Here is a 17,138-nt window from a genome sequence, read left to right as displayed (position 1 = left end):
ATATATATACACACACTCGAGCTTATCCGAGCTGTTCACGAGCTTAGCCGAGTTGAACCGAGCTTGCTTCGTTTAATATTCGAGCCAGGATTTGTGTTCATGAAGTGCTTCATTTAATATTCGAGTCGACCACAAGACGAGCTTATGTGAGCCGAGCCCGAGCTTGCTCACGAGACGTTTCGCTCACTTAACAGCCCTATATACACCACAAGTACCAAAATGACATTTAACCTAATTTTTTTGAGCTTTAATTAGATTATTTAAGCCGCTTTACTTTTTCCCTATAACTTATCTAATTAGTTGAAACGGTGGAAAATTGTTTTGGAGATATCTTTGGAGAAATGAATATTTTAACCCTAAGCTGCATTGAGTTAGATTTATCTTTAGCAGTATATTATTATTTTAGGTTCCTTGTGATTTGTGAATGCACTTTAACGCTATGCACAAATAGCTAGCTATGATATCCAACTGGCCAAGAATTGATGAGAGGTTAATATATAATAGGGAAAGCAGCGCCTCATGCATGCATTTAACGTACACTTTGTGTTTTTTAGGTAATTGGAATTGAAATAGCACTTTTACTCTTTTAGGTTCCTTGTCTATGCACCTACATGTGGTACCAATTGGTAGGTAGTAAACCTACATGGGCCGAGGATATGAGAATAATAACAACAAACAATACCCGATGCATGCATGCACTTGAAGGCTACATTCTTTCTTTCTTTTTTTTTTTTTTTTTTTTTTTTTTTTTTTTTTCTCTTTTCATGTAATCGGAATTAGGGCTCTTTCGTTTCGTAAGGAAAAGAAATAGCAATTATTAGGAATAAAGGAAAGTAAAATAGAATAGTTATTCATATTTCTTAATTTGATAACAACATATGTATTTTAATTGGAGTTGAACCAAAATTACCAAAAAAGCAAAAACCCCACCCTTCTGAAAAAACCTAGAATTGCAGGGGTGGCCGGCCACCCTCCATGCAGGACATGGGGGGTGGTGCAAAGCACCTTGGAGTGGACCTCTGACGTGCCCCGGGTGTGGTGCGACCACCCATTTGGGGGTGGCCTGGCCACCGCTGATAAAGATGGGGGAGGTCGCGGCCAACCCCTAAACGCCGTGGGGGTGGTCGCACCACCCTCAAGGCACCTCAAGGGTCCACCCCAAGGTGCTCTCGCACCACCCCCAGGTCCTGCAGGGGGTACGTGACCAAACACCCAATAAGGTTGTCAACCACCCTTGCAATTCTAGGTTTTCGTTTTTTTTTTTAAAATAAAAAACAAATTTAAGGGTTAAAAGAAACTTTTTAAAAAAGTTATCAATTCCTTCATAAATAGCTATTCTACTCATTTTTTAGAGAAATAGCTATTCATGTGTATAAGGAATTAGTAATTTCCACGGGAATAACTATTCCTAGAAATAGGCCCTTACCAAACAAAAGAATAATTATTCTACATGAGTATCCACTCCATTCCAAGGTCTATTCCGCAAACCAAACATATCCTAAGTCTTTTTAGAATACTATTTTTGAGATTCTTACATCATTATTGTAATACAATTTGATGATATGACAGTGAAATTTAGCTATTAAATTAGTATTTATTAAAAAATAATAATAATTCAAGAACTAATTTTCACTCCAACATTATCACGCTATCTAATTTATATGATAGTCTTATAATAATCTACTAAATATTATTATTTATTTTTTACGTTGTCCTTTTGATACCTTGTAATGCGATAAACAAATATTCTCCTTTTTGTGTAGACATAAAAAAAATAAAAAATAAATAAATAAATTTTTTTTTTAAAAAAAAAAAAAAATCTCTACAACCAGTACTAATTATTGAGAGACAAAATCGAACCCATATGGATATATGACACAAAATAGCCAACCATACCCGCTTCAAAGTTCCAACTGTGCAACAATTTTGTAATAATTGGTAGACAGAATTGTCTGAAAAAATAAAATAAAATAAAGATAAAATGTAGATAAGATGGGTGACGAGAAATGACAAATATGGTGTCCATAGATTTTCTTTTTTTTTTTTTTTTTTTAAGAGTTGTGATTGCCCTCGGTCCGTACACTATAATTAAACCATCATAGCTTTTTTGGAAAACTTAAAAAAAAATTTCCAAACTTCCATTTATTTTATATTATTTTTTAAAATTTAAAAACTCTCAATTAAGGTATGAAGTTTTTAATTTTTTTCAATTATCTTATTCTGTTAGGATTTTTCGTTAATTTTTGTAAAAATAAGCATGTTTCCTATTTAATTAAAAAAAAAAAAACTGCAAAGGATATTTTTTATAAAAGAAAAAAAAAATTAACACATGAATCTTTACAATTTTTATTTTATTGTTTTATAATAAAAAATGTATTTTGGAAACTTTGATAAGATTTAACAGAAAATTCTAACGAAATAAGATAAATAAAAAAAATTAATATTTTATACTTTAATTGAGAGTTTTTGAAATTCATAAAAATATTTTCAAAATTCATACAAGTATAGAAAAGTTTAGGAAGGTTTCTTTATTTTTTTATTTTTTATTTTTAGACCCACCACTTCCACTTGAACACGTAAACTTTCAACGGCTACTGCACGTTCTTGAGGCAACCCGTTCAAGACGGTTTTTGGTCTCAAGCACCTATGTTTTTTGTACCCAACATAATTTTTTTAGTGAAAAAGACAAATATATATATATATATATATATATATATATATGAAAAAAAAAATTAATTTTTTTCTTTAAAAAAACGATTTTTTTTTTTTTAAAAAAAAAGTCCCACTCCCTTTTTTCTTTTTACTTTTTAAAAAATTTTTAGTTTTAGTTTTTTTTATTAAGGGTATTTTTGTCATTATAAAAAATATTGAGAATTTTTTATAGTTTAAAGAGATATTGTCACAATTGAAAGTTTTAGAGAACATTGTCAATTAAGTAATAATTTAAGAAAGAATTACATACACTTTTCCAAAAAAACAAAATTAAAAAAATTAAAAAGCCCTCGACAAGAGAATTCAAAGGGGAAAATGTTAAACAATGGAATAGTGAAACCCATGATTTCTTATCTATCTATTCATGTGTACCAATAATTCGAAGCATTGGGTTATTTATGATGGCAGTTGATATATACAACTTTCATTTGAAGGGAACGTTAATGATTAGTACTCATTTGGAGACTTTAATTACCAAACCTTTATCTCCCTAATTAACTAGAAAAAAGGTATATGCATTGAGATTAGCATAAACAAGTACATACACTTTAGAATTATCTCATAATTAAAAAGATCACATTTGGACTTGTAATCACTTTTATTTGTGCTTACTTCAAAAGCTTTTTCAGTTTGGGCTTTTAAGTATCTTCCATGTTATATCCCCCTCATCACAAGAAGTCGAAATTAATGTTAATAGAGAGAGAGAGGGAGAGAGATGAGAGAGATTCCATCCAGCCAAAAAGAGTAGACCAATGATTGGTCTTTTTCTTCCACTGTTGCTTTCTTTTTATCCACCACTCCGGCTTGTACCCTTGGAAAGAGGGGCACATGTCCAGGGTGTAGCAGCAATAAAGCAAAAACTTGGGAGTTTCCAAGCAAAAACACCATGCATTTCAGCACAGTTTCCTACCCACCCAATCACCTAAACTATCTTCCTTCATTGTCTCTCTCTACTCAATAATAACAATAATAATAATAATTACCAATTTTTAATAGGATTCACAAAGTTAAAATAAATGATACACAAATCTAATAGACTAATATTAAAAGGCGCAACTCGTTTAATTAAATGAGTTGAGTTATAGTTGGCGTATATATTTTTATACACGAAAACATATCTTCTCCATTTTAACTAAAATGGGCAAAGCCTGTTAGTGCAAGTATGTGAGGCAACATTGTTGCAACATTAAAATTGGGACAATTTTGCCCTTCTTTTAAGATTAATCTGTTCCTCTCTATTTTAATTGAAATTGAGAGGATCTTTTTTTATATATATATATATATATACGCATGCTTTGACACGATTCGAACCTGACATGAGACATAAGAATTGATAATTTTTGACACAATCTGCGAACCCGACACAAACTATCACAAAATTTTGTAAATTAGAGTTGAAGGATTTGACATATTTAATTAAATAGATATGTTATAATTCCCATATATGGTTTAAAACTTGACACAATTAACAAATTCGATACAAACCAATACAAAATTTTACAAGTTAAAACTGAAGGAGTACCAACACAACACGACACAACTCGAACCAAACACGCAAAATATAAAAAATTGTATACCCTTAAATAATAATAAGCCAACAATGCCAAATGGCCAAATAAGAAGAGTGTGATAGTCCCCCACCTCGTGGCCTAGTTAACAAAAAGTAATGCCCCTCAAAAGAGGTTGTATGCCACATCCCAACCTCCCCATGTTACAAGTTTGCCTCCCATCCCTCTCTCCCCCCCCCCCCTTTTTATAAAACCCCACATCCTCCACATCTCCACTCCCTCATCACCTCCCTCTACTTCCATCTTTGTGCCAATATTTCTCAAAAGTCTTCTTCCTAACACATAAAATGTGCAGCTCTAAGGCCACAGTGACCATTGGCATTGATGTCATCCCAACCCCCACAGTTGCTCGAATTAATGGCAGGCCCGTCCTTCAACCGACTTCCAACCGAGTTCCAAGCCTTGAACGCCGTAATTCTCTGAAGAAAGTGTGCCCAACATCTTCCCCTCCGCCTCCGCCACTGCCGGTGCCACCGCCGATTTCTCCGAAGTCGTTGAAATCTCCAAGACCGCCGGCGATAAAGCGAGGGAATGACAATGGTGGGTTGAATTTGAGTGCGGAGAAGATTGTTATTCCGAAGAGTAGCACAAAGACTCCGGCTTTGGATAGGAAGAAGTCAAAAAGCTTCAAGGGTAGTTATGGCGATCATGGAGGTGGGATTTGTGGGGTTTCCCCTCTTGTGGAGGCGTCCTTGAGTTACTCTTCGTCTTTGATCACTGAGGCGCCAGGCAGCATTGCTGCGGTGAGGAGGGAGCATATGGCGCTGCAACAAGCGCAGAGAAAGATGAGAATTGTTCATTATGGAAGGTCAAAGTCCGCCAAGTTTGAGAATGTTGTTCCCTTTGATTCTTCAAGTAAAATCACAACAAAGACCGCTGAAGAAGAGAAGAGATGCAGCTTTATCACACCCAATTCAGGTATGTAAAAGATGTTTCATCTCTAATGTTGTTTTTAATGTTATTTCCAACATTAAATGAGTTTGTGCTGATCAATGTCTTTTGTATTTTTTTTCATGCTTAGATCCCATCTATGTTGCTTACCATGATGAAGAATGGGGAGTTCCTGTCCATGATGACAAGTAAGCCTTTCTGTTTCTCCTATTATAAATAAATTATCTCAAAAGTTTAAATCGATAAAAGAATGATAAATTAATCGGCTCAAAAGTTTAAATTGATAAAAAAATATATAAATTAATCGGCTCAACAATTGAAATATTTAACTTGGTAAATTGTAAAGTGGGTCGAATTCATGACTTATATCTTATCTTCCTTGTAGGATGTTGTTTGAATTGTTGGTCTTGAGTGGTGCTCAGGTTGGCTCAGATTGGACCTCCATCTTGAAGAAACGGGAAGATTTCAGGTGGGTTTTGCTTTTCCAGCTAATTAACAAACACTATTCTCTCATGAGATTAACGTATACGAAAACTTTCATTTCCAGGAAAGCATTTTCAGGATTTGATGCAGAAACTGTTGCCACCTTAACTGATAAACAAATGATGTCAATTGGTTCAGAACATGGCATTGACATAAGCCGAGTTAGGGGAGTTGTGGACAACTCTAACCGAATTTTGGAGGTAATTAAAAGCATCCTCTATATCTCATTCTAGCAAAAATGAGAAAAGAAAAAAGAAAAATAAGAAAAGCATCCAACCTCACAAACTGTTTGTCCTTTATGATCACTTTTTCCTATCTCTCTGTTCCTTCTTTTATGCCCAATTTTGCCTAATTTGATTTTAAGTTAAACTTTCAAGTTGGAAAGCACAAATTCTACAACAAATAACTCGATTGTCAACAACTTGTTAGCTTTTCTCTTCCAATCCTCTGGGAATAACTTAGTTGACAAGCAAGTTCCAAGTGTGCTGATTTTAACACAACAGGCCCCACATGGACTGTAAATTCATTTTACAAAATGATAAAACAATATTTGTCGTCTTATATATAATCTTTGAGGTTGCTAAATGTTTTGTTGTCATGCGAATTGTGGGATTACAGATTAAGAGGGAGTTCGGATCATTTGACAAATACATATGGGGCTTTGTGAATCACAAGCCAATCTCAACACAATACAAGATGGGACACAAAGTCCCTGTGAAGACATCAAAATCAGAGACAATTAGCAAAGACATGGTCAGGAGGGGTTTAAGGTTCGTCGGACCGACGGTGGTTCATTCGTTTATGCAGGCCGCCGGCCTCACCAACGACCACTTGATTGTCTGCCACAGGCACCTACAATGCTCCCTAATGGCAGCCCGGCGTCAAACCGCCACGCCAGCGGCTCTATAGACTCAAGTTGACATGAAAGAATAACGAAAAACATAACCCCAAAAAAAGTGCTCAAATTTTGAGCATAGTTTGCTGACTTTATTTTACCTTTAATAGTTGTGTAGAATAATGTTATAGGAGATGTGACTTGTGAGATGGAAGCTGTGAAATTTTTTAATGACAATGAGTGTGTGTGTTTGAAGTAGATGGCTAGATGAGATTGATTATTATTAGGGTGTACAAAGGTGGGGAGGGTGTAGCAGACAGGCAGCATGTGCATGTGAGAATGGGAAGCAATGGCATGTGTGGGTGTCAGGCTGCTTTTTATTCCATGTGACCCATCAGACTTCGCATTATTTGGTTTCCTTTAACAGCCTGTGTGGGATAGTACTTGTAGAGGGAAAGTAGGACCATCCATCTTGCTTTCCTTCTTGCTCTCTCTTTGCTTTGTATTTTATTGAGTTGTACTTTAATTTCTAACCTTTTGGATTTGGGAAGGGGGGGGGAGGGGGAATATTATAGCTAATGTATCTTGGGTTTGGTGTGGGTTTTATGAGTGCTATTATTTGATACCTTTGTCATGTGCTTGTGTACTGTTTGCTTACTAATATATACTTTTTGAGATATGTTAACTTGAAAAGATTTAAGTATCGTATCTCTTACTTCCATTTTTAGGCATCACCCATGGCGGAAAGGAATGCAAAGCAAATTAATGTACCAATTTCATATTTCTTTAGGTATTTACATCCTTACAAATGTGATGTTTGAAAATCTAATTTTCGAAAAATATGACTAAGCTCACGATTATAAATCATAAGGATTTTGAAGGATTTTCGAAAATATAAGATTTTCATGTTGAGAGCCCCTAGCATTCGGAGAGGCCGTAAAACATTACTTTTACTGTCCTTAATAAAAATTTAACACATCAACAAAATAAAAAACTATATATAAAATAGAGATAAAAACACTAAAAACTAACCGATCGAGTATGATCATGACGAGGTTTCCACCTTAAAACTATGAACATCACTGATCTTCTCATTCACACTATGCTGATTTGATTCTCGCGTCGATTGATTTTGCTGTATGTGTCGATTCTGTACAACTCTCTCTGCAAGAATAGGTTCCGATCTTGCCGAATAATCACAGCTATGTAGTAGTGTGATATTGTTTACCAACTCATGAGAAATGCAAAATAACTGAAAACTTTTGGGATGCTCTTAATGGCCAGCACGCACGCAGGTACAATATAAGAGAGAAATTGCACTCGGATCTTCAAAATTACGTCACTGTACGTAGAACAACGTTGTATTCATTTGATTCTATCCTATACAAGACAACTAATGTATTAGCCAGCAGTGGCCTCCAATCTGGCCGTGTGCGAATTCTCATTCCCAAAAACTAAATTAATACTTATCTTCTTTTTGTTTTCTGACACATCACTTTGCACATTCTTGAAGCTCCATGAAGATCATGTGTCAGACACATCTGCACCCATGTAGACGTGTCAGACACGTCTGCGTGGCACATTCTTGAAGCTCCATGAAAATGACTCAACACAAGGCCTCATCCGGATTTGTGTAGGAATAATTTAGTTATTGTGTCACATTTTCTGCACCCATTTCTTTTCTGCACCCATTTCACATGATTCCTACTATCACCATCTCTTTCTCTCGAACCTTCCTACATATATATATGAACGTGGAATTATATTTCTGGTAAGAAACTTGGCCTACTATATATGATGTAGCCAGCGGGCACCCTCTTAACCAATGCTATTGGCGCTATATATATATATATATATATATATATATATATATATATATATATATTGTGGTCTATAATACATCATTTCAATTTTTGCTGATTTTTGGTGCAAAACTTCTAGGGAGAACTTAAGAAAACCCCCTTAAACTTTTAAACGTTTTGAAATTATTTTTTTGAAGTTTAAAAATTTTTAATTTAAGGTATAGAACTTTTAATTTTTTGCAATGTCTTACCTCCATTAAGATTTTCCATTAAGTATTTTTAAAATTCTCAAAATACCCTTTTTTTTTTTTTTATGCAAATGAAATAATTGCATAGATTCAAGTGCAAGTATTTTTGCAAATTCTGTTAAATTGTGACCAATGCCTAATTTTTGCAATTTTGTATTTTGTATTTTTTTTTTATAGAAGAAAACATGGGTACGTATTTTGAAAATATTTAACGGAACATTACAAAAAATTAAAAGTTTAATACCCTAAATTAAAAGTTTTTAAACATCAAAGAAGCAATTTTAAAACTAATGAAAGTTAAATAAAGTTCTCTGAAATTTTTCCGAACTTTTATCACCCAACAAATCACACAAAAATCTTAATCATGCATTGGAGAGAGAGAGAGAGAGAAGGGTTTAAAATCATATTTGAATAATTCAAATGGAAGCCTCTTAGTCTTGGAAACAAGAATCATGTGGGTCATAATATATAAGGAAAAATACAAAAGATTAACAACAACAGAAGTGGATTGAATATTACGAATTTGAGTTGTTATATATATATATGGATTAGAATTATGTAAGTGTTGCTTACAATCACATGGGATGTCCGACTCTTGAGATGAAATTATCAAGCGGAGGAGCTGCTACGTACGTACGTGCGTGGGTGGGTGTACGTGGCATTATTCCAAACCCTTACCCAAAGAAAAGTTGAAAGCAAATAGATCATAGTGGCTATCACTACATGAAATTAGGTCTTTAGGGGCAACATTATTTGGACGCTAAAAGTCCTAAAGTGGACGTTGTTGACAACATCGTCGACTTTTGAACGCTAATGGGTTGGACGCTAATCGTCCGACTCTAATGATTAACTTTGTGATTATCAACGTCCGCTAATAATCACTTTTAACATCCACATTGTCGACGCTAAAAGTTATAGATTTTTGTCGCTGAAACTGGAGTCAGCGGAAGGTAAAGTTGACGCTAGTGCTCCACTATCAGAGTGGACGCTAATGGTGGACTATTGGCGTCCACATGGAGTGGACACTAATAGCTAACCAAGTGGACGCTAATAGTCATAAAAAAAAAAAAATAAATAAATAAATAAAAAATCAACCATTAGCGTCCAAAGAAGAGTGGACGCTGATGGTGAACTATTAGCGTCGACTAAAGTGGACCCTAATGCTAAAAAAAAAAAAAAAAAAAAAAAAAATCAACCATCAACGTCCAAATTGGAATAGACGCTGATGGTGAGCCATTAGCGTCCACTAATGATTCCAAAAAAAATTAAAAAAAATCAACCATCAACGTCCAAACTGAAGTGGACGCTGATGGTAAACTATTAGCGTCCATTAAAGTGGATGCTAATGATCCAAAAAAAATTAAAAAAATAACCATCAGCGTCCAAACTAAAGTGGACGCTCATGGTTGTATTATTAGCGTCCACTTTGGGTTTGACATTCTAAAAAAAATAAAACATTATTATTATTATTATTATTTTAAAAAAAAAAAAAAAGAAAAAAAAAAAAAAAGAAAGCAATTTTAAAAGATGAGGTCATATTCAAAAGATATATAAATGATCCTAATGAAAAGAAACAATAAAAAAGTCATGACAAAAAAATACCAAAAAGGCAACCAAAAGTTTCTAGCCATGCATATTGCTTATCAAATTGAAAAATCTAAAGTGAAATGATTACAAATACAAAAATTCAGTCTACCGATAAGAAAAATATGAACATTATTACAATTCACAATGTCCAAAAGAACATGCTCAAAACACCAACTAATTAGCGTCCTAGGAAAAAACGTTCAATGATCAATACATAGATCCTTATAAATCACACAAAATGTCCATGTTGAGAAGGAACAAAAACTTAAATCATGGAAAGTATGAATAACCAAGATTGATAAGTTAGGAAATCTTACTGATGAATTATCATCGTTCAGGGACAGCATCAGTTGTCTCTTAAATTGTTCCAACTGTCGATTCAAAAAAATATGGCAGCATTTGTATCACATGAGCTTGCAGCATCCACAATTTGATAGCGGTAGACAAATCAAATAAACCAAATAGACAGTAACAAAAGAAATAAACTCTGAACAAGAGAACAAGGAACAAGAAGGCAGATACGTACACCTAAAACAGCTGAACCCCTAAGCTGAAAATAGGTCAGTAAATTTATCTCTCATGCAGTAGTCTAGCAAAGAGTTCCATCAATACAAATAGAAGCATGATAAGATTAGATGGGATTAAATAAAGATATGGATATAAATAGAGAAATTAATGAAAACGTGAAAATTCTATACATATTATTCACACCAAGATGCTATTAACATCACAGACAATAAATTAAGTTCAACTTCTTGAACTAAATGAAGACAATCTAAAATACAGGAGAAGCCAACTATGCTGATGCCAAACTTACCATCATACATTAACTTACCATAAAAACCTCTGTATCGTTTAGGAAGCAAGTAGGATATGATATATATAGATATATAAACAAGGATGAGAAACAAAATGGTAAGGTTTGTTCCCCCTCCCTCACCTAGCATAAAATTAACGGAATTCATCATGGTACTCATCATCCTCATTGTCCTCATTGAATATAGCACTGTAAATTACATACGGGTAATCAATCATCTCTGTCAAGGTTAGACGTCCATCTTTATCACCATCTGCCTGCAATAATCAACTCACCAGATAAGCCATCTAACTTAATTGAAAATTTCTTATTTCATGGAATTCATATAATACTTGTCACCATCTCTGAATTGTCCTAACCGGTATGTTTCACTACAAAGTCAACTAATATTGATCACAAATTCAACTTTGAACATAAAATTCTGGGAAAGTAAGTTTATACACAACTAGCACTTATGGGATTTTTTTTTTTTTTTACAAAAGAATATATTGAGAGGAAAAGATAAAATGAAATCGCCAAACCCTAACAGGATCACAAGGCATAATCGATCACAACTAAAATGGTCTGAATTTTAAACGAGAACATACTAATTGAGCAACTACAATAATGTTCCCAAATCAGAGCTCCCCTCTTAGCTGGGAAATCAGCTTGTGAGTTCTCTGAACTTGGTAGAAAAAGAATGCTACCCCTAAAGGTCCTTGGGAGACCAGCTGTCTACTTTAGCATACCGATTTATCTCCTAGAACCCATGAGATCAAGAGATTCCCAATACCCTGCACAACATGCAGACTTCTATGAACTCCCTCCAGCATACTTTATTCTATCAACTGCTGGCAAACTCATTATGCAAATTTCAGCATAATAGCCAATATGCTCTGGGAGATAAGGACCTTAAGACCTAGATGATCTGTGCTTTTGATAAGTAATTCAGCAGCCAATAAGCTCTGGAAGATGAGGAGCTCAAGACCTAGATGATCTCTGCTTTTGATAAGTAATTCAGGCCCAGATACTTCAGAGAAGAAAATTAGATGAGTTATTCTAATGCATTATCCGTACTTAACCTGCCAATACCTATCTTTACTACACTGCCAAGAGATAATACAAGATAAGTCCAGAACATAAGTTACAGAATCATGGACAAGAGGAGCTAGATCTTAAGCTTAAGATTATATAGATGATTAGAAATCTAGTGAATTTTCATGTATACTTCATGTGTATTTGAGTTGCGTCTCTTGTGCTTTTTAATGAACTTGTTTTACTTATTAACAAAAAAAAAAAAAATCTATTTCTCAAAGCATAAAAATGTCTAGAGAGACGATTACTCGACCAATCTCAGCTGAGTGGATAAGTATGTCACTAAGGGCCCTATCATTTCTCATCCCAAAATATCATACTTGAAGCAATAATAATAGGCAGAGAGTCATTAGACTCATTACTAAACAAAAACAAAAACCTCATGGCCATATAAAAAAAAGTAAAAAGTATACACGAAAATACAACCAAGTGTACATAAAGTGGGAGCCTTAAAAAATAAAATATAGACACTCATATAAAAGGCTTTTAAATCACTTTAGATCCAACTTAATTTTAAGAATTTAGTCCCCACTTCAGTCAATAAGACCATCTACTCCCTAAGGCCATCTTGTCGATATTAATAACATATAGTGAGAATACCATTAAATGGAGTAAAGTTCCATAAAATAGAAACTAAATCTGCAAGGCTGCAATGTCTCCTCTTATCAACCTCATTCACAACAACACCTAATTAGTATATTTATGTACAATATGATACCTTCAGCTAACAGATTGGCTATCACCTAGATCCCCTAGGGAAATTTTATCATATTGTTGCAGATTTATTTATTTATTAATTTGCTGTGTGGTAGTTGTTTGCTTAATTTTCTCTTTTAATTTCGTGGGTTTGATAAAGGGGTATGTTAGAGGGCTGAAAAAGGACTTATAAAGGACAAAAAAGTTCATAATTGTTAAGTCTAAAACCTAACAGAATCTGGCCAGCTGTATTTTTCTCCACAAAGGAGAGCTTACTTTTTAAAACAGACCCTAATCGGCCTCCATATTTTTACCAAGTTGAAAACCTAATCAGCCTCCAGATTTTAATCTAATTCAAACCCTAACTTCATCCCAAACACCCGCCTGTTTTCAGCTTCGGAAATTTTCTTGCAACCCTAGCTCAAAAACATTGTTTCAGCCATCAGTTTACAGCCTCAAAATACACCCCACGTGAGCTTAAAATAACTCAGCTCTCTCTATCTTCAAGCTAAGGCCTAAGAAGCCTAAAAACAATCTCCCTAGCAGCCGAATCCAAAACAGGTAGAATTTTTATTTTTTATTTTTATATATATTTTTACTTTGATAAGTAAATGGAGTTAATTAAAAACCAAAGGGCACACCCTAGTACACAGAAAGTATACAAGAGAAGAACCTAGCAAGAAAAAAAAAGGGTCATGAAAACTAGAACTATGAAAGCAATCATTTTTTATTTGGCACCGGATATCCAGAGCTTCGCTTCAACTAATCCCGTGGTACACAGGCCCCCGGCAAGGATTTTTCCGCAAGTGCACCTCAGTTAATTCAAGAGGCGAACCCCAGTCCGATGGCCCCAAGAAGCAATTTGTACTTAGTGGGTTTCGAACTTAAGACCTTGAGAAGCATACTCAAAGTCTCAGGCTATCCAACCATTGAGCCAACCCCTTGAGGGGCATACTCAAACTAGAACTATGAAAGCAATCATAGGCATTTCTCCACTGAAAAGGGTATGGAAAAAGGTCTTTAGATCCACCACCATCCTCTCATTGACTTCAAAGCTCTGGACATTTCTTTCTCTCCAAATGCACCACATCAAAACAAAGTGGAATCTTCTACATAGCTTCACTTTGAGAATTACCAAACTTCTTTCTTCAACAAGGGAGGAGATCTCTCACCAAAAAAAGTACCATAGGGCACTAGCTACCTCACAATGGAGTAAGAGGTGGTTAATGGTTTTCCCACTCTTCTTACGCATGCAGCACCAATTTACTACAACGATTTTCGGCTTTCTTAAGTTGTCTACTGTAAGGATCTGTGATGAGTTGTAATAACAGTAATACAATGAATTAAGTTTTTAATTGTTGTGAGACATTAGGTTTACTTTGATTTTGAGTTTATGGAATTATTGTATCCTTATGTTTCTAATTCGAGCTCTTCCTATGGGAAGGGTACCGATGCATAGCTTGATATAGGTTAGTAATTGTAAACTTTTACCACGTCAGATGAAACAAGAGTAAGAAATCTATTTGAATGACAAGTTCTTCTGCTCATCTAAGAAACAGGGATCTTAACAGCACATTTTAAATTAAGCTTAGTATAAGCTTCTCTCTTAAGTCCTAAAAGTTAATTTACGTGATATGAGAGAACCAAATCAAAGATCACTGAAGATGCAAAACAAGTCTCTAGATTGTTTATAACACATTTAATCACTTATCATTTAACAGGCCCGTCACCATCAAAAGATTTATTCATGTAGTCATGTTAGTACATATGCAAAACACTCTACTGCATAGTAAAGATCCACCTTCCACGTAAGTGGCTGCAAATTATATTTAGAGCTTAGATAACTCATATCTGCACATCAAATGATACAGGAAGTACAAATAAACACATTTATCATAAATTAAATAAGAAATCAGTTTTCAGCCAAAAAAATACCTGTGATATGATGTAGTCTGCTTGCTGTTTTGCATAGTATCGCTCTGATGGCTGAAGTTTTCCAATTACAGGTAGTAGTTCTACATCAGACAAGTATCTGTGAAAGAAAAGTACAATGCAAGTAATTAATTAATAGTATACATCATTCACAGATCAATATTCATATGAGAAATGTATCTTGATGAGTACCCATCTCCATCTTTATCAAGCTCAGCAAACAATTTTCTAGCAGGGGCCTCCATCGAATCATCATGTTCATGTGAAGAATTGTGAACTTCTTCATTATAACTTCTCACCATGTCAAATAGCCCATGAAAAAATTCTTTGAAATTAACCTTCCCACCCATCTTTGTCTGTATCTCTTTCCCCAAAGATGGAAAAAGGCAAAGTAAACAATTGGCCAAGCAAAAGCAATGACTTCCAAAAAAATCAAAAGCTCCATTAAAGATGTAACTAATTGAAGGAAAAGTGAAGCAATATAGCAAGAGAATAGATTTAACAGAAAAAAGTCGTTGATCAAAACAAGATAAAAGAATTTCCTCGGTAACAAGCAGTTACATATCCTCAATATGGGCAATAAATGACTTTGAATATAGTTAGTAGCAACGAACTTCATGCACTTGTAGCTAGAAACTAAAAGGCCAAGTCCCAACAACAAAGAATTCCCACCTCAGATACCTAGATGGTCTAAACCACAATACGTAGATAATTAGGTCCATATTAAACAGATTGAATTGAGAACTGAAGAAAGAGGCCTGTCGTAATAATGAAAGTGATATAGAAACTCAAAAATTCTAGATTAAATAATTTAATATTTAGAATATGATATAAGAGAAGGGGAATCTAGATCGGGAGGAGCAGATTGACACCTACTAATTCAATTGATAATCTAAAGTTTTTCACTATAAGAAATTTGTTTCATGCCCTTCGGGAATGATCTAATAGGTTGGTCAATGCTCTGTAGCTCACCACATGGCAAGAATGTACAACTACAAACTTGAATGAAACGTATGATTAAAATGATTTTATCAAATACACGGGGTTAAAAAGGATGCAACACTTAATAACTGCCAGAGAAGAGAGCTTGATGAAACTCATCTCACCTAACTTCCTCCTTGCACAACCAATGAAGTAGCTTTGGGTTTTTGGTATCAGCTGGGTGCATAAAGCTAGAAGTCAAGAATAGAAGAGTTGAGGAACAGTATTAGATTCAATTGGAAAAACATAAAGAAGCTATTTTGCAATAAAAGAAACTTGCTAGACAGTAGAAGCTCACTCGTTGAACTCGGTTAAATTTAAGAGACTGTCTCCATCTGCATCTGATGCATTGAAATGCTCCTCTTTCCACCAGCCCATATCATAGCCAAAAGAAGAATTATCTGTTAAGATAAATAGAAATCACAATCTGAGACAAACTCAAATAGAAATGAGGCCATGATGGCCTATGAAAAGACATAAGATATGGCCCTAAAAAGAGCAAATTGATGGCAACATTTCACTGTAGACGATCCTAATGGTAAGGAAGGCCATTATCTGGGTCATCCCCTAGAATTGAAAAATATGAAACCTCATAAAAAGAATAGTTACATGGTAAGGGAAACAAAAGAGACGCTTTACATCATGAAATGGGGTAAAGAGGAAGCATAAAAATTAAGATGCCAGCTTATAATGTTGGAAATCTTATGATCCAATTTAAGAAACCAAATTAAGATAAAATTAAAAAATCTAATGAATTTTCATTAAGTCAAGTGATTCTAAAGTCAAATGAACCATGAGAGGTATAGCCAGATCAGTGAAACTTCACTCACAAAGAAAGGCAAAAGGAAAAAACACATCCACCAAAGAAGGATAGACACTCTCTCCCTGAAAACATCATATCTCCATCAATTCACTGGACTACAATGATATTACCGAACAATAATAGTGAAATCAGAACAGAAATATATCAGGTATCACAAAAATATCCAATGTCTAGAAAACTGAGGAAAAAGAAAAAGAAAAATATACCGTAAATTCCACAACATATGCTAAAATCGAGCATATTTAAAAACATATAACCACCCCAAAAAATTCCACAAGCAAAGTGTATAAATTAACCATTATCCAAACATCCATCAAACAAAAGAACAAAAGGAAAAATCTACAGAAAGCAAAGGTGTTCACTGACCCGCATTCTGAACCCAACTTGGGGGGTCATATTCGGCAAAAGAAACAAACCCATCTTTGTTCTTATCGTAAGTGTCCATCTCCCTCTGCGTCCTATGCATCACTTCCCTGTCGGCCTGCTCGGTCACGAACCCATCAGTCGGGTCCCTATCGATCTTCGGGAAGAGCAACACCAGCCTATTGGTTACATTGAACCTATCCTCATCGTTCAAGTAGTCCTCGGCGTCCATGAAGTCCTCCCACGGGTTGCAGAGCAGATCAGAGGGAGAACGTGAGAGATGGAAGAAGAAGATGAAGAGACCCAACGTGAGCGCTGATTGATTA

At 34.7% G+C, this 17,138-nt stretch overlaps 2 protein-coding genes across 2 annotated transcripts; one reads left to right on the top strand and one right to left on the bottom strand.

The window, feature by feature from the left end:
- Window positions 1-4,477: 4,477 nt before the first annotated feature.
- On the top strand, window positions 4,478-6,747 carry LOC132183857 (uncharacterized). Its single transcript, XM_059597314.1, has 5 exons — window positions 4,478-5,198; window positions 5,302-5,359; window positions 5,557-5,640; window positions 5,719-5,854; window positions 6,273-6,747. Exons 1-5 carry the CDS (start codon window positions 4,568-4,570, stop codon window positions 6,561-6,563), a joined length of 1,200 nt encoding a protein of 399 aa, XP_059453297.1. The 5' UTR covers window positions 4,478-4,567; the 3' UTR covers window positions 6,564-6,747.
- Window positions 6,594-17,138, bottom strand: LOC132183858 (uncharacterized). The gene is made up of 8 exons (XM_059597315.1): window positions 16,816-17,138; window positions 15,925-16,027; window positions 15,752-15,817; window positions 14,838-15,065; window positions 14,649-14,745; window positions 11,067-11,200; window positions 10,444-10,497; window positions 6,594-8,225 (listed from the first exon to the last, which is right to left on the bottom strand). Exons 1-6 carry the CDS (start codon window positions 17,042-17,044, stop codon window positions 11,078-11,080), a joined length of 846 nt encoding a protein of 281 aa, XP_059453298.1. The 5' UTR covers window positions 17,045-17,138; the 3' UTR covers window positions 6,594-8,225; window positions 10,444-10,497; window positions 11,067-11,077.

This window comes from Corylus avellana, chromosome ca6, assembly GCF_901000735.1.
Source record: "Corylus avellana chromosome ca6, CavTom2PMs-1.0".
Lineage (NCBI taxonomy): Eukaryota > Viridiplantae > Streptophyta > Magnoliopsida > Fagales > Betulaceae > Corylus > Corylus avellana.
This window is presented reverse-complemented; position numbering and strand designations above follow the sequence as displayed.

Bases quoted from the DNA above. Each gene is read 5' to 3' on its own strand.
- LOC132183858 (XM_059597315.1), bottom strand. From the start codon at position 17,044: ATGGACGCCGAGGACTACTTGAACGATGAGGATAGGTTCAATGTAACC. The intron at 14,746-14,837 runs GTACTCATCAAG...TTTCTTTCACAG, and splicing joins CTTGATAAAGATGGAGATGG to ATACTTGTCTGATGTAGAAC. The intron at 11,201-14,648 runs GTATTTTTTTGG...TGATTATTGCAG, and splicing joins CAGACTACATCATATCACAG to GCAGATGGTGATAAAGATGG.
- LOC132183857 (XM_059597314.1), top strand. From the start codon at position 4,568: ATGTGCAGCTCTAAGGCCACAGTGACCATTGGCATTGATGTCATCCCA. The intron at 5,199-5,301 runs GTATGTAAAAGA...TTTCATGCTTAG, and splicing joins CTTTATCACACCCAATTCAG to ATCCCATCTATGTTGCTTAC. The intron at 5,360-5,556 runs GTAAGCCTTTCT...TCTTCCTTGTAG, and splicing joins GTTCCTGTCCATGATGACAA to GATGTTGTTTGAATTGTTGG.